General features: G+C 45.1%; 1 protein-coding gene across 4 annotated transcripts in view; it reads left to right on the plus strand.

Annotated features, from left to right (window-relative positions):
* PRKD3 (protein kinase D3) overlaps positions 1 to 18,346 on the plus strand; it is a 108,347-nt gene that overhangs the window by 43,789 nt on the left and 46,212 nt on the right. For 3 of the 4 annotated variants that reach the window (XM_075924927.2, XM_075924926.2, XM_075924928.2), the window contains 2 exons: positions 14,680 to 14,818; positions 16,450 to 16,581. The exons of the other annotated variant lie outside the window; for it this stretch is intronic. In XM_075924927.2, the coding sequence (XP_075781042.2) occupies positions 14,680 to 14,818; positions 16,450 to 16,581 (271 nt within the window). The remainder of the gene's footprint in view (positions 1 to 14,679; positions 14,819 to 16,449; positions 16,582 to 18,346) is intronic. 4 annotated transcript variants of the gene reach the window in all.

An 18,346-nucleotide genomic window follows, 5' to 3' on the forward strand; every position in this document is an offset into this window, starting at 1 on the left:
AAGTTTATTAAACAACTAGAATTAAAAGTTTATCATCACAGAAATGCCTCAAAAGGTGAATCTAAAATTCGATGAAAGAGGTAGGTTATAGTTTAGCCTGATATGTGGTTTAGTATTCAATAACCATAAAAAAAATGGACTGGTAGAAGGGAGAACAGCAAAATAGAGACAATGGATTTCAGGAAGGCAGATTTGGTAGGTAAGGTCCCATGGGAAGTAAGTTGGTAGGAAAGGTCCCATTGGAAGCAAGACTAAGAGGAAAAATAAATGAAGAGAGTTGGCATTTTTTTAAAGGGACATTACTAAGGGCCCAAAAGCAAACTATTCCACTATGTAGGAAAGATTAAAAAGTATGGCAAGAGACCACCTTAGATCAACCCGGAGATCTTATATGATCTAAAAATCAAAAAGGAGTCGTATAAAAAGTAGAAATTAGGTCAAATTACAAAGGATGAATATAAGCAAACAATACAGGTATGCAAGGACAAGATTCGAAAGGCAAAGGCACAAAATGATTTAAATCTAGCTAGAGGCATAATGGGTAACAAGGTGATGTTCTACAAGTATATTAGGAGCCAAGAGGAAGTCCAAGGACAGGATAGGCCTATTGCTCAGAGAAGAGTGAGAAACAATAACAGTGATAGAAATGTAGCCGTGTTAGTCTGGTGTAGCTAAAACAAAATACAGGACTATGTAGCACTTTAAAGACTAACAAGATGGTTTATTAGATGATGAGCTTTCATGGGCCAGACCCACTTCCTCAGATCAAATATTGGAAGAAAATAGTCACAGCCATATATACCAAAAGATACAATTCAAAAAAGTGAACACATATGAAAAGGACAAATCACATTTCAGAACAGAAGAGGGATGCGGGGGGGGGGAAGGAAAGTGAATGCCTGTGAGTTAATGATATTAGAGGTGGGGACGGGTAGATGTCTGTGAGTTAATAGTGTTAGAGGTGATAATTAGGGAAGCTATCTTTGTAATGGGTAAGATAGCTGGAGTCTTTGTTCATGCCCCCGCAGAGAGTGTCGAATTTTAGCAATTATTTGTTATTTTGAAATAATGTCGAAATACTGTCAAGCTGGAGGACTTTTCACTCCGATTCCTGTAGCCCTTATTGTACGAGGAATAAGGGAAGTCGGAGGAAGAGTGCTCTATTTTGAAATGAGTGCTGGTTGATGCCTCCAATTTCTAAACAAGCTATTTCAAAGTAAGCTATGGAATTGATGTAGCTCAATTTGCATAGCTTATTTTGAGTTAAGCCCTGCTGTGTAGACACACCCATAATGAATGCTAGTGGAAATAGGGTAGGTTTAGATATTGAAAGAACAATTTAAAAATTACTTAGAAAAGTTAGATGTCTGCGAGTCACCAGGGCCTGATAGAATGCATCCTAGAATTCTCAAGGAGCTGATAGAGGTGGTATCTGATCCTTTAGTTATCATCTTTAAAAAATCATGGAAGGCTGGGAAGTCCAGAAGACTGGAAAAAGGCAAATATAATGCTTATCTATTAAAAAAAAGGAAACAAGAACAACCCAGGAAACTACAGACTGCTCAGTTTAACTTCTGTGCCAGGGAATATAATGGAGCAAGTAATTAAGGAATCCATCTGCAAACATCTGGAAGATAATAAGGTGATAGGTAACGGACAGCATGGATTTGTAAAGAACAAATCATGCCAAACCAGTCTGATAGCTTTCTTTGATAGGATCCACAGTGCAGCGGCTGCCCCTTTAAAATGTAGCCTCTGGCATTTCAAAGGGGCAGCTGCCGTGGAGCCCGGGGTCAGCTGGGGACTCTCAACTGATCCTGGGAGTCCCCGGCTGACCCAAGGCTCTGTGTGGCATGCCGCATAGCATGGAGTCCGAGGTCAGCAGGGGACTCTGTGTCCCCTGATTTCCATGGCTTTGAAATGCACAAGAGCCCCTGCTGGGGAGACTTGTATATTTCAAAGCAGGCACTCGCCTGCAGTCCGGAGTCAGTGGGACTTCCCCCAGGCCTCGGGGTGTACATGGAGTTCCGTAGTCCTCCTTTGAAATGTACAAGAGCCCCAGTGTACAAAAGCTTATCAACTAGTCAAGTAGTTGCTGAAAATTCTGTTGACTAGTCATTTAACCACATTTTAACATCCCTACTCCACATACCCCAAACCTTGTGTCCTGAGTCCATCATACACCCAATCTCCCTGAGCTCCTTGTACACTCCAACCCAGTCTCTTGCACGCCCACATCACCCGCCCCTGGCATAAGATTGACAGAAGACAGCCTGATAGCATCAATGAAGTTGGATTTGACCAGGTATGATGTAAACTTCAAAGAAATGTGTGAAAAGATGCAGCAGCAGAAGTCCCATTAAATAGTTTGTGAGTACAATGTTTCGTTTATGCTGCTATTAATCATTATGTCAATTATCAATAATATTACCATGTATATTTTCAGTCATGCAAATGGGCATTCTGACACGGCTTTTAGTTGACCACTTGTTCTGAATTTAGCTATATTTTGGCTCTTCGGTTTGAAAAGGTTGCTAACCCCTGATCTGAGGGCAGGGGCCTGGACTCAGTGACCTCTCGAGGTCCCTTCCATTTCTAGGATTCAATGATTCTATGAAACCAGGAATATGAAAATCTCCTATGCAAAGATAAACATCTAATTTAAAGGTTAAACTCACCCTCAGACCAAGCCAAATCACTTAACAGTAACGGAATTAATTATAACTTTCAAAACCTCTAAACTGTGCAAAGACTGTAAACAGCATTTCATAATGTAGCATCAATAATCACAGAAGCTACTCCAGTCACGCAGATGGAAACTCGGATGGGACCGAAAAATTGACAAAGGCCCGAGGTCCCACAGTGCTTTAAATCAGTTTTTTGCAGGAATATATAGCTTCTTTTGTTGTCTTTCTTATAACTGCAAGGTGAATAATAAATGGAAATGACTTGGTAGAAAAATGTCAAAATTTGAGGCCCTTTTCTCTCCTTGGCCCCCTCTCTGATAGGGCCTGCATATGATGTCCTGTTGGATGCTCTTCTGGAACTATTATACAGTACTTAAGAACAGGCTTCTTTTTGCTTTCATTAAATTCAGTAATACTGGGATTAGGTTCTACATTGAATCACGGCAGATTCCTTGGAACCCGAAAGAGGAACATAACACTTGTGTAGTCCTAGAAAATCCAACTAAAATAAAAATTATGTTTTGTGTTTTGCTTTAAATTTATCTTGTGACTGTCTAAAAAAATTAGAGAAGTGGTCTGATATATTTGCCTGGAAGGTAAACTGGAAAAGATTGGTTTCCTATTGTACTACCAACAGCAGAATTTCTGGCATTTTTTGTTACATTATTTGAAAATAAGAGTTCATGCTAAGTTTAGCTTTAAGCTGCTTTTCTAAAAGACTCTTTGGAATATAAAACTTCAGCTTGTTTGCCAGAGACTCTTGGTCATCCATTCACACACTGCCTACTAGCTGAGAGGGCAGCTCAAGTGTGGAGCTAGTAGTTGAGCTCCTCACTGCCCCTACAAATGTAGGAATGGGTGAGGTGGGGGAGGGCAGCTCAAGGTCTGTGAGGAACTAAGCTGCCAGCTCCACTCCTTCTCTAGAAGAGCAGCCTGTTGCAGATATGTTGACAAAACACCTGTGGTTCATCATAGCAGGGCTCACAGCTGGCAAATAAGCAGTAGTTCTCTAGATGAGGAATTCCAGAGCTAGAGGTGGGGGAAAGATACAGTGATGGATCATGGGGAGGTGGCAGTATATGCGGTCTTAACTGGATTTCCAGGATTGCTAGATGATGATCTGTGAGCTGCTGTGTGATGACCAAAGGGTGGAGTAGAAGAGTTAATATGGATGAGGGTGGCTGAGGGGACTATGTCTAATTCTGGGAGTTAGTAAATATGCTGAAGGAATGGTGAGTGGCACACAGGAAGGAAGCTCTCAGCTAATGTCTTAAAGTGGCTGGCCAGCTGAGATGATGGTTACTTTTCAGTAGTTGTCAAAAATGACAGCTCTGTGTGAGGCAACCCTAGCATTGACACAACTGTATACCTTACACCAGTTGAAGTAGGCAAATGTAGATGTACTCACTTTTATTTTCATCAACAGAAACACAGGTGATTGATCACTTTAATGTGGACAAGGCCTTGATTTCTTGAATGACTGGTTCAGAATTGATAATAGTGATGTTAGTGTTTGTTTATTTACATGATTAAACGATGAGCCTGGGCTAATCGGTTAATCCTAACAGCTACATGCACCCCTGCTTTCTAACCCTGTATTAGAGACAACAAGGGGAGAGGAGGTGGGAGCTGATGCCCATGAAATCAGTTCCCTGCTCCTGCCCCCTTCCCCCTCCACCCTTGCAGGAGGGACCAAGCTGGAGTCGGCATGCATGAGGAGCTGGCTACAATGGAGCTGCTTGTCCCCTTGCTGCTTCCTCCAGAGCTTTATGCTGCAGAGCCTGAGCAAAGCCTCCCTGGGAGTAGGGCTACCAGCCCCTGCCAGCTCAGCTCGCAGGGAGGTGGTGGCTTTGCTGTTGTAGTGAAGCCTCCTCCCCAGGAGCTGAGTGGGCAGCCTTTGCCCATCCAGCTCTGCTCCGATTGAGGGAAGACTTCACTGAGGCAGCAAAGCCACCTCCCTGGAAGCAGAGCTGGCAACCCTTGTGGGCTTCCTCTACCCATAAATGATATTTCTAGACTGGCTTTTCCCAGTGTCATAAAAACTTGAAGGAGTCTGGTGGACGGGTAAGGGCTGTTCATGTTGAAGGTAATATGCTGTAGCTGTTAAAAAACTATAGGGGTCTTAGGATTCCTATGATCAATGCTTTATTTATATTAGCTAAAATATCTCGGGTAGGCTGATTATACAAGTAACACAGGCAGTGTTTTTAAGTATGCCACAAAATGAGTAATTTTGAATGAGTTAATAGTCTTTATCAAAGGTTTTGAGATCTGCCCTCACAAAGATATAAAACATTTAATATAGTTGGCATATAGCCCAGGCACAAAAGTAAATATTTGCCTTTAAGAAAGTAACAGATTGAACTAAGTCATCTGGTAGAAATCGGTTAGTAACAGCCAGAGAAGGGGTGAGTTCCACCAAAGATGAGGGCAAACCCGATTCCTTCAATTGAAACATTGATGGTTATTGTATTAAATATATTGAAAGCCAGAGAAAAGGCATTCTCAGGCTCTGGCTATGGAATTGAGTTTTAGTAGCGAGGATTAATTTAGAGATTGACCACATTGAGGTCAAGCTGCAATATCTTCTTTGGTAAAGTTTTTTCTACCATAATCAAAATAATGTTTATAGGCACATTCCTTTCCCCCCAAATTAGAGTCCTATGCCTAGCAAAGTTGCTTATAACCCAAAAGTCTAATACTTTATAAAAGGAACCTGGATCTTTGCTGTGCAATCTAACTATAATTATGGTGATAGGGGCTTGTACAAAATGCTAAAATGTATTGCCATAAAATACCATATAAAACATGGTACAGTATAGAGAAAAAGTTTTATCATGAACAGTGCAGCTATTAGAAACTCTTGAATAATGAGGGTGGAAATTGTCCCGACATCCCAAATGAGTACTAATAAAACCTGAATGCCATATTAAATCATCATGTATCCCTTACATGCCATACCTGGTAAAGAAAAGCTGTTTTATTGTGCTTGAGAGCCTTATTTAAGCTATGGTTTGTAACCCATTTGCCTATAAAGGTAGATTGTTAGCATAATGATTTCAACAGACCACATTTCTGAGAGAGAAATTAATTATACATACATGTCAGAAACTTTAAGTAGCCTAAAATGACACTTCTGTACACAAAGCCATGATAATGAGATCTGAAATCTAGAGTTCTGGTATGGCTAAATGTGGAAATATAATACTTTTGGATGGGTGAATCCTTTTCTTTCTAATAGCACAAAAGCTTCCATTTCTGCACTGATATTCTGTAAGATAGCCAACTTCAAATTGGTTACTGCTCTATAACTGAACATTCTACATCCCGGGCATCAAGCCAGTAGAATTTGAGAGAAAAGATGGAAACATACTTTTGGCATGTGGTTGTATTTTGTTTTCAATGGATGCTGTTTGACACTCAGAAGATGAGTGCAGGTTAAATAGTTGGTTTATGTAATATGTCACACGAATATCACCTTTTTCTCTGTGTGTGTACATATAGGTAGGAGTGTGCCTGCACGCACATTCATACAATATAGGTATATGAAATGTATACCACATGGGACTTTCTCCTAAATGGGATATAATCTTTTTAAGGATTGTTGGATAAGTAGTAGTAGATATGATAATGTTCAGCTGAGCACAATAAGCAGAAACAGACATTCCTCTCAAGGAATCAGCAAATTCTCTGCTGGCTGTGATTTATAAGGACACTAGTAATAGATGAAGGGTATTAAAACATTGTATTTAGAAGACCCCACTATTGGTAACTGAACTTTGAGATGTCTACATGTGATGTTATAACATTGCTTCATTGACAAGGAAGAATTTATCACTGATATGGTTGATAGCAGCTTCCTGAAAGGATGACATAGGCAGTCCTGGGATTAGAGTGTGTATGCTTAACTGGTTACCCAGTAATCATCACCCTAACTGGTACCTGGGAGCAGCCCTCCCAAGTAGGGGGGAGAGTGTTGGAAGCAGGAGTTGCCCCCCTCCGGTAGGGTTGCTGGCTCCTGTTGCTGGCCCCCCAGTGGGTAGGGATTCTGATCAAGTGGTTGACTGGTTAACAGATTAACAAGAATTTTTACATCCCTAGTGTTTATTGCTCTTATTTACAGAATTTAAGCCCATGTTACATATGCTTTGCTTCATGCAGTTCTCTTAAATCTTGAATTATGTTTTCTCCTTACTTCATTACACCATGTCCTATTTTCCCTCATAGGCAGCTGTAGAGAGCTGGAACAGTACCAAAGTACATTGGACGCCAAAATACGCTTACATTCCAAAGCCAAAGAAAAAGTACAGATGCGCTCACCCAGTAGAATCTGGCCTTGCCAACAAAAACCACCCAGATATGAACAGCAGCCAAGACATTAAGAACCAGGTCTAGAAAGCCAATGATAAAATTCTAATGTTTTTGAGTAATGGTGACTTAAAACAACCTTGCATGCTATTACTGATCCCTAGTACATAGTCTGAGATCGTGAGCGAGAAGTGGGAGTTTGAGCAGCCAAACATGGGAAATATTAGTACTACAGCATATCAGTGTGTGTTACAAAATCTCCTCTTATGATTCAGGCACAGACCATGGTCATACAGACATTCCCACCCTCTTTATCTCCTCTCCCAACACAGACCTTTGGGAGCTTGATGGAAAATACAATTTTCTCATCATTCATGGACAAATGCCCGTTACCAAGATTCATCTGTGGATGAGAGATGAAGCAGGCAATAAGTGCTGGAGATCATTTACTTAGCAAACAAGTTGGGATGTGTAGGTAGTACTCATTAGACCTCCCTGGTCTGACATTTTTGGGACCTGACTAGTCCCAAACAAGAGAATTTGCCAGACCGGGGGGGGGGGGTCTCCTGCCACCAGCCCCCAAGCCCATCATCGGTTGCTGGCAGGCTGTCCCAGCAGGCAAACCTGCGTCGCCCTCCTCCCTACCTGACTGGGCCACTTGCCTAGCTACTGCTGGCTCCCTGACTCCCTGGCGGTGGCTCAGGCTCTGGCATAGCTGGGGGAAACCGTGGGGCTCCAGCTCCCACCTTGGACAGTCCCAGCCCCATACAGCCAGGGGAAGTCACAGGAAGCTGTGCGGGTCCACTTCCAGCCCCGGCCCCGTGCAGCTGGGGGAAGCTGCGGGGCTCTCACCCCAGCCCTGCGCAGCCCCCATTCTTGTGCTGCTGAGGGAAGCTGCGGGGCTTCAGCACCAGCCCCGCGCTCCTGCGGGTGGCTGGGGGGACTCTGACCCTGCGCTGCCACGGGTCTCCAGCCCCACATTCCAGCTGGGCTGCCGACTCTGATGCCCAGCCTGGCTGGCCCATCTGCCCTTAGGCTCCCAGACTCTTTGCTCCAGAAGTATCCAGGACCAGAGAGTGCTGGTTTTTGGATGTGCAACCTGTACTTCATGATAGCGATTAAATTTTGTTTGCTATCAGCTCATGTTTGATGGTTTACAATTCTCTGCTTCTGAGAATATAGTTATGCTGTCACAACCTCTTTCCAGAATACAACTGAAGAAAAGAATAACAAGCTTATATGTGGAACACATGACACTGTACTAGGCAGGAAAAATAAATTGACTGCTGCTTCTCCATCAGCACATACAATCAGCTTCACTATGACTGGAAACATGGGATGGATAGTCTTTATCTACAAACACTGGTTGAATGTGCCACAGTATCCACCAAGCTGTCCTGTCTTTTCTTCCTCGTGTGTGATATCCATAGGCATGGAACAAGAGCTGCTTCTCTTCATGTACATTCTGGAAGCCTGCTGGCTCCTGAGTATTTTACACAATGGTCATCCAAACTAACCATGAATGGTGTGTAAAGTAAAATAAAGATGGTCACACCTGCGTTGTTGAGGAAGTGCTGGCATAAGAAAGGAAATTGTTTCTGGAAATAGAAACCACAGCAATTCTTCTCCCAAGCCTCCGTGCGGTGCCGGACTGTGCAGCGCCAACCTGCTTCCCTGCCAGCACAGCACCGGCTGCTGCGGCTGCCTCTGAGCCCCCGGCACCGATTAACACCTCGCCGGCTGTCTCTGCAGCAAACGCCGGCAGATCAGGAGCTCCGGGTCCTGCTCCTTTGATCTCCCCGCGTTGGAGCTCTTCTCATTTCCGCCTTCTCGCCGGCACCGTCCTCGCCTCTTCTGGTGCCTCATTCTCCACGCCGCAATAGCCATTGGCATGGGTCCCCCATTCCTCCTCCAGGTTGCCTTCACCATTCCTGGCTGCTGCACCTTCCCACTGCAGACACCACTATAGGCAGCTCTCTCTGTCTCCTGCTTCTTCCAGGGCCTCAGACATCCGTTCCTGTTCACCCTGTTCTCTGTTCCGATACCGATATTATGCCCATTCCAACTATCACCACGACTGCTCACTGCGACATGACAAAGGTCATCACATCGACCGCCACACTCGAGACTTCCGCAGCGGCTGTTCTTATCGATCACGTTCTGCTTACGATTATGTACCACGCAGACGCTCTCCAACTCCATCTCCTCTTACCCCGCCGCACCATTCAGCATCACCACCTCATCCTCCATCAGAGATGAATCACACTGCCTTCGGGGACCACCTACCGAGGTCTTCCATCCCAGACTCGTCCCTGCCAGATGAAGCAGTCACACCGGGCGACAGCTCTTCACCAGATGACCTCCGTCAGTTCTAAGAGTTGTTTATGCGGGTGGCTGTCACACGAGATCCCGCTGCAGGAACTCAAGGACAAGCAACACAAGCTTTTCAGGAATCTCCAACCGCAGCATAGGTCACTCTTGGCCATTCCTCTTGACGAAGTGTGGCATGCTCCAGTGTCGGCTCTTCCGACCAACAAACGGGCCGACAGGAAATATTTCGTACCACCGAAGGGCATGGAATTCCTCTTTGCCCGTTCACAACCTAACTCCCTAGTAGTCGATGCAGCTCAACAGAGGGCTAAAGCCCCACACCTCAAACAACAGGGCTCCGATAAGGACGTAAAAAGACTTGACCTCCTGGGCAGGAAGGTCTACACTTCTGCCACGCTACTCCTCAGAATCACCAATTACTCGGCGTATCTCTCCAACCACACCTTTTCACACCTCACCCCCCTCATGGATCATCTCCCTGGTTCTAAAAAATCGATCCTGAGGTCAGTAATCCAGGAGGGCTAAATATCAGCAAGAACGTCCCTCCAAATATCCATGGACGTCGCTGACACTGCTGCTCGCTCTGCTGCTACTGCCATTGTTATGCGCAGAGCTTCTTTCCTTCAAGCGGCGGGAGTTCCGAAGGAACTACAGGCCAAAGTTGAGGACTTACTCTTCGACAAGAATAAACTCTTTGCAGAAACCACAGACTCAATCTTACACTCTTCTAAAGACTCCCGAACAACCTTGCGAACTCTGGGGATGTACACTCCTCCCCTTTAAGAGACGCCAGTACTCACCATACCAGCGCAGATATGACTACTCCTACATCAGACATCAGTGGCAGCAGCAACAGAGGCCCTTTGACAGCCAACGCTCTCGCCAGATGCCTCAGCGACGCCGAAACCCAAATAGCAGGACGAACATGCCTCCCAACAACAAGCAACAGGTTTGATGCGTTGGTCGGGGGCAAGCAGACAGTCACAGGCAGCATCACGAATTGTACGACCTAGCTCTTTTGCCCTTTCTACATCAATGGGCAAAAATCACTACGGACAGGTGGGTCCTTGAGATTGTTCAATCTGGCTACCCTATCCCTTTCATAGCCATCACACCAACCACCCCTCACACCACGTCCCTCTTCAGGGACCCCTCTCACGAGACCCTCCTCCGACTAGAAGTCAACCGCCTTCTCTCTCTGGGTGCCATAGAGCCAGTCCCAAAGGATTTCAGGAACAGGGGCTTTTACTCACATTATTTCCTCACCCAGAAGAGGTCCGGAGGTTGGCACCCCATCCTAGATCTCCACCGTTGGAACAAATATCTCAAGAAACAACGATTCAAAATGATGACTTTAGCTGCCATAATCCCTGCATTAGATCCACAGGACTGGTTTGCCACCCTCGATCTCCAGGGTGCCTATTTCCACGTTCCTATCCATCCAGCTCACAGGAGGTTCTTGCGCTTTGCCCTGGCAAAGGACCACTTTCAATACAAGGTCCTCCCCTTCGAGCTATCATCAGCCCCCAGGGTGTTTTCAAAGGTTCTATCCGTGGTCACTGCCTTCCTTCGACGCCAAGGGGTACTCATCTTCCCTTACCTGGACGATTGCCTACTCAAGGGCCCTTCTGCACACGAGGTCTCCCAGATGGTTCAGCTCATGAGGCAAGTCTTTCAATCGCTCGGACTCCTCCTCAATGAGTAAAAGTCCGTTTTGTGTCCCACTCAGAACATCGAGTTCATTGGGGCCCGCCTGGACTCACTTGCCAGCAGAGCGTTCCTACCCTTACAGAGGTTTCAAGCCATCCAAGACCTCATTCACACCATCACCGTCAGCCCTACTGTTCCACTCAGTACGTGACTCAGACTGATGGGTCATATGGCCACCACAACATACGTGGTGAAATACGCCAGACTACATCTGTGCGCCCTTCAGTACTGGCTGACTCTCGTATACGACCACACCAGATACAATCTCCACAGGCTGGTAACGCCGCCACCTGGCATTCTCCAATCACTCCTCTGGTGGACCAGCCACACAAACCTACTGTCAGGTATACCTTTCCATCGGCAGGAGCCACTCCACCAAATCACAACGGATGCCTTCCTACTAGGATGGGGGGCTCACATGGGCTCCCTCTCAGTCCAAGGCCAATGGTCCTCACAAGAAGCACGGCTGTACATAAACCTTCTAGAGCTACGTGCCATTTTCAACGCATGCAAATCCTTCCTCATCTACATTCGAAACACCATGGTGAGGATACTCATGGACAACATCACAGCCATGTATTACGTGAATCACCAAGGAGGCGCTCGCTCCTGTTCCCTGTGCACAGAAGCCATCTGCTTTTGGAACTGGTGCATTTGCCACGGAATAACACCTACGGCATCCTACTTACCTGGCACCACAAACGTGACGGCAGGTTTCCTGAGCAGACACTTTGTTGTGAAGCACGAATGGGAAATGCACGATGGCGTCCTACGCGAGATCTTCCAACGTTGGGGTATTCCCCAAGTGGACCTCTTTGCAACTCCTGCCAATACAAAATGCCGCAAGTTCTGCACTAGGGCGGGCCTAAGCCGCACATCCCTGGGGGACACCTTCCTTACGACTTGGCGCGGACCCCTCCTCTATGCATTCCCCCCCATACCTCTGATCCCCAGAGTCCTTCAGAAGCTGAAGGCGGACAGGGCAACGCTAATCCTCATAGCCCCAGGCTGGCCTCGCCAGCACTGGTTTCCCTTCCTCCACCGTCTCTCCGCGCGGACACCAATGTGCCTTCTGCCTCTCCACAATCTCCTCACACAAGACCGGGGACGCCTGAAACACCCCCAGATACAAACCTAACAGCATGGTTCCTAACTGGCTGACTCCATTCGAATCCCTCTGCTCCGTTCCAGTCCAGCACGTCCTAGTACACATGAGAAAAACCACGAGAAAAACTTAACTTCACAAGTGGCGCAGATTCTACTCCTGCTGTACCTCGAACCACCACGATCCGACATGTCCGTTGATCCCCTCCGTCCTGGACTACGCGTCGAACCTAAAGAACACAGGCCTCGCGTTAGCCTCCATCAGGGTGCACCTCGTAGCAATTTCAGCATTCGAATCACCGATAGATAGCATTTCTGTCTTCGCCCATCATAGTACTAAGAGATTTGTCAAGGGGCTTACCAACATGTCCCCACCGTACGACCCAGTCCCACTGGTGTGGAGCCTGGATGTAGTCCTCGACGCCCTAATGAGGCCACCGTTCGAGCCTCTGGCGACTGTATCCTTGCATTTCCTCACTTTGAAAACTGTTTTCCTGCTTGCCATAATATCGGCACGCAGAGTGAGCGAGCTTTCCACCATGATGGCCACGCCACTATATACAGTTTTCTGTAAGGATGGAGTCGTCTTGAGACTACACTCAAGATTCATACCCATAATCATCTCACATTTCTATGTCAACGAACCAGTGATCCTGCCAACCTTTTTCCCGAAGCCCCATGCCTCACCACGAGAAGCGGCCCTACACTCCTTGGACACCCGCGGGGCCTTAGCATTCTACATAGATTGCACTAAACCTTTCAGGCATACGGACCACTTATTCGTCTCCCTGGCACACAGGTCAAAGGGTCAAAGCCTGTCTTACCAGAGGATTTCCAGTCTCGTAACCTCATGCATAATGCAATCTAACGCAGAAAAAGGCTTACCCCTTCCATCCCAACCACGCGCCCACTCCACTACAGTCATGGCCACATATATAGAGTTTCATAGAGGGGTATATCTGAAGGACATCTGCAGGACGGTGACCTGGTCCTCACACGAGACCTTCACCAAACACTATTCTATTTCTCTAATCACTCTCCACAGCGGATAAATAGGGACTCCTTGCCCTCCTTCCATTCTAGCGACTACTGCTACGCAGTCACCCATAGTGGAGCACCCGCGGGGACATCCCTGAAGAAGAAAGTGGAGTTACGCACCTTCGGTGCAGTAACTGTCGTTCTTCGAGGTGGTGTCCCCGCAGGTGCTCCACTACCCGCCCTCCTCCCGGCTTCGGAGTCCTCTCTCTCTCTGCTCTTGTCTCTTCCAGACTCTGAAGCGGTCTCAAGGAATTGGTGGGGGGCCGGACCGCGTGAGATAGAAAAGAGCACGAAAGCCGCGAGCCCACAGCACATGTGCGGTCCGGCCGAACACTGCTCATCACAAGCTTCTGTCTGCGGCGCCGGGGCAAGCCCAGCACCCATAGTGGAGCACCTGCGGGGACACCACCTCGAAGAATGACAGTTACTGTACTGAAGGTGAGTAACTTCGCTTTCCTACTGCCAAAAACTAGCAACAGTACATCTTGGAAAATGAGAACAATCAGAATCCAGTAAGGTGCAGTCCAAAAAATGCCAATGTTTTAAGCATATTTGTGCCATGTGTATATTTGTCATATCTGCTGAATTTGACAAGTATAAGATTTTACTTTTGTTATGCCAGTGAAACTAGAGAGTTGTAGGGCATTGAGTTGGATTGTTCTCTGGCTCATATAGCAACAGAAGTGTTAATTAAGTTCTAGACCATGTCTACACTAAACGGCTGTGGCGATCTTCTGTGATCAATCTTCCGGAGTTTGATTTTTAGTAAGTCTAGTTAAGGCTTGTTAAATCAAACTCAGAGGGTACTCCTGCCAGTTGCTGGTACTCCTGCTTGTGCGATGAGTAAGGGAAGCCAATGGGAGTGTTTGCTCCCATCAACCTCCCACTGTGTGGATGGTGGGGAAATGTGAAACAATGTAAGTCGAGACCAGCTACGTAATTGACATGGCTGGAGTTGCATATCTTGCTTCGATGTCCGCTTTTATAGTGTAGACCTGGTCCTAGTTAATCTTTTACCTGAAACTAAATGTTGACAGCAGTACATACTTGAATATTACCTTTGCTGAATCAGGATTACTGATGGTAATGTAGAACTCAAAAAGCAAAGCTTGACTTTTTTAGATTTTATGTTGAATTTGCATATTTTCTTTTCTTTTAAATGGATCAAAATTGTTCTATAGTCATTGGCTGCATCTGGCAAAATTCAGACCCGTAATTCATCACCCGAGCATCAACATCAATGATTGCCAGAAAACATGGCTAAAAAGCCTCTTTCTACTGTTGCAATAGTGCAGTTTTTGGTATATATTCTGCCTTTTTTACTTTGTGCTGCATTTCAAGTCAGTAATGTTGTTTTCAGGGGCTGAGGTATTAACCAGATAGTGGTGCTCAAGTGGAACTCTTACAGCACAAAAAAATTCTGTAGTTATATAGAATATATTCGGTTTATGGAATTAGCAAACTATGGCATGTACTAATTTAGAGGGTTTTTTTGTTGCAGTTCCCAGAGTGTGGCTTTTTTGGCATGTATGACAAAATTCTCCTCTTTCGCCATGATCTGAACTCGGAAAATATTTTGCAGAGGATTACATCAGCAGAAGAGATACATGAAGGCGATCTTGTTGAGGTGGTGCTCTCTGGTAGGTCCTTTGTTATTTCTGTGAAACCATTCTTATTATTGAATAAAACATCACAGTATTACAGTACACTGTCTGCAACAATATAACCATGGACTGTATTCTTGAAGTTAGTTGGCTAATCAGGCTTTGGCCTGGCCAGTATTTTTGTAGAAGATTTCCTAAGAAATTTAGAGTGCTCCCTGTAGTAATATTTGTGATGTCAATGAATTTGTCTTCCTTGTGGCTGAATTTGCACTAACAAACTTTGTAGTCTGAAGTCTCCAACAGTGGTGTAACTGTGGAAGCTATGGTAGAGACAGAACTCAGGTGAAGTTCCTTTCCTCCTCCTCTTTTCCCCACCAAACATGTTGTGTGTGTGTGTGTCTCTCTCTCTCTCTCTCTCTTCCCTCCCCCCCCCTCCCTCCCTCCACCCTTTCTATTTTACATCTTCCATCTCAGTGGTGTATTACAGCTAAAAAGATTGCTAATATAAATAAGTGTTCTGAATCATTATCTGTCAGGATGTGGCTTATGAGACATTGTGCTGCTTGAGTGAACCATTTTGTATGTAGATAGTAGAGAAAACAAAGGTGGTGATTATTAAAGAACTCGTTGCATTTTTCAAAGTCTTTGAAGTGTTGGGCTCTGTGGATCTGATAGTGGAGAGACATTCATGGACTGTTGGTTGATGTCGGTAAAGTTGGAAATAGAAACCTAACAGTATGTCCACCCAGGTACAGATTTATGGCCTGCAGGGGATACTCTCAAGCACTAAAACCAGCAGTGTAGACATTTTGGCTCAGGTTCTGAAACATGTCCCTCTCTCCATGCTTCAGAATCAGCATTTTGGTATATATCTGCAAACAAGCAGGAGGAGAAAGCAGGGTTATGATAACTGAAGCCCAGAATGCCACTTTGGGAACTGAGAGGGATTTCATGACTTGATTCTGAGACAGGAGTTTGATCCAGCCAAGGAAATAGGAATTGCATTGGTCAGACTTCTTCTTGACTTGGCTCAAGCAAAACTGGGAAGGCAGTTTACTTGAATCATGTGTCATAGCACAGTGAAGCATTCTCTCATGTCTGAAAGTGCAACATGGTAACCCAGTTTTCTTCCTTGTCTCTTGTTGACAGAGTCCTTCAGAAGAAAGCAAAATTTGAGTTGTCATCTTGCTAGCCTAGTTTAGTGTTGTCCCTTTGATTACATTCCTGCCAGTTTGCTATTCACTTAATACTGTTCTAAGATATTTCAGTGATCTTTTAAATAATGTTTTGTGAAGCATCGTATCAAATGTTTTAGTAAAATTAAATTATACTTAATTTGCTGGGTTTTCTTCATTCATTAGTTTTGTAGCTCCATAACACCTACATCAACCAGATTTGTCAACACTAAATATTCTTCAGTAACACTTACTGTTAATTACTCACGGTTCTGTTATCTTAAAGATATTTTTAAAAAGTTTGGCTAAAATCTGTGTGTGCGCATGAGTGTATATGAGAAATCCTCCAAATGTACTGAATTTTGGAACATAATTTTTTTATTAAACAGTTGGATGGTGTTCTTTGCAACTGCTGTTTTAAAACAATGTACTATTTTAATAAATACTTATTCTTACAGTCATAAATATATAATTTACTGCATTTTTTTAAAGCTTTGGCTACCGTTGAAGATTTCCAGATTCGTCCTCATGCACTTTATGTGCATTCTTACAAGGCCCCTACATTTTGTGACTATTGTGGGGAGATGCTTTGGGGTTTGGTACGACAAGGATTAAAATGTGAAGGTAAGTTATGCGTTACAAACTGACAGGTGAATCGTGATGTTCTAGCTTTTGTTTTTACGGAAAGTCACAGGAAAAGTATGATGACAGGATCTGGATCTTAATTATAGTTAATTTGTTGGTCAGTGATGAATTCAGCATTTGGAAAGGAGCATAGTTCAGATGGAGCTTTGACTGTATATCAGGAAACCTGAGTTCTGTTCATGGTTCCAACACACAAATGTATATGACCTTGGGCGAGACTCTTAATTTCCCTCTTCATGTTTCCCACCTGTAAAAAAGGAACAATACTAAACTCATGGAGGTTTTGAGAGGCTCAGTTAGTATTGTGTTTGACTTCCTTGCATCAGCCTTTCTAATAGTTAATGGAGAGAATCCCAAAGGGAAACCCCTTTCCATATGACCTTTGCCCAGTTGGATTGTGGAAAGTGTGGCAGCTGGTTGTCAGTATGTTGGTATCAAGGTATTAGAAACACACCACTTTCTGCCTAAGGCTTCCTCTTCGCTCCCGTGGCCTCCGCTTAGATATGGGAGCCTGCCTATGGAAAAATAAATGAGGAAGATCAGTAGCCAGACAAAATCTGAGATCCCATTTACAGGTTTTAACAAATATCAGGCAAAAAATAAATACTAAGTTCCCTATTATGTTACGTTAAGTAATTTTAAATATGTACATTTTCTGCTATATTTCTGGATTTATATATCCTGTCTGCTTTATAAAAATACTAGCAGACTTACCTGGCGTTGCCAGGGTCCTTCAGGGCATGGCCTTGGGGATGTGGGGAGGGGGTATGCAGGATGGTGAGGGTTGAAGGGGGATTCTAGAGTGAAGATTGGGGGATGAGGAGGGACTCAATTCCTCTCAGTCCACCAGGGGCCTGTTTTCTATCCCTCCAGCCTGCTGGGGGCCTGCTGTCTTCTCCCCAAGCCTGCCGAGTGTCTGCTTTCTTCCTCCCACCCCAGTTCGCCAGGGGTTTCATAGACTCATAGGGCTAGAAGATACCTCAGATCAAGTTCAACCCCCTGCCCAAAGCAAGACCAACCCTAACTAAATCATCTCAGCCTGGGCTTTGTCAAGCTGGGACTTAAAAACCTCTAGGGATGGAGATTCCACCATCTCCCTAGGCAATACATTCCTGTGCTTCACCACCCTCTTAGTGAAATAGTTTTTCCTAATATCCAGCCTAGACTTCCCCCACTGTAACCTAAGACCATTGCTCCTTGTTCTGCCATCCGCCAGTACTGAGAACAGACTCTCTCCATACTCTTTGGAACCTCCCTTCAGGAAGTTGAAGGCTACTATCAAATCCCCCCTCATTTTTTCTCTTCTGCAGACTACATAAACCCAACTCCCTCAGCCCCTCCTCGTAGGTCATATGCTCCAGCCCCCTAATCATTTTGGTTGCCCTCTGCTGAGCCCTTTCCAATGCGTCCATGTCCTTTTTATAGTGGGGGGGGGGGGGGGGACAGAACTGGGACGCAGTACTCCAGATGTGGCCTCAGCAGTGCCAAATAAAGTGAAATAATAACTTCTCTAGATCTGCTGGAAATACTTCTCCTAATTAGGGTCGCCAGGTATCCGGTATTGACCCGAACAGTCTGGTATTTTTGCCTGCTGTCCGGCAAAAAAATTCAGAAAATACCTGGTAATACCTAAAACGTCTGGTATTTTCTGGGTTTTTTTTCTCTGCCAGGAGCTGAAAATACTGGACACCTGGCAACCCTACGACACATTGGGCAACTGGGCCTGGCCCCCCTGCCTACCTAG

This window comes from Pelodiscus sinensis, chromosome 3 (assembly GCF_052426305.1).
Source record: "Pelodiscus sinensis isolate ZL-2025 chromosome 3, ASM5242630v1, whole genome shotgun sequence".
Lineage (NCBI taxonomy): Eukaryota > Metazoa > Chordata > Testudines > Trionychidae > Pelodiscus > Pelodiscus sinensis.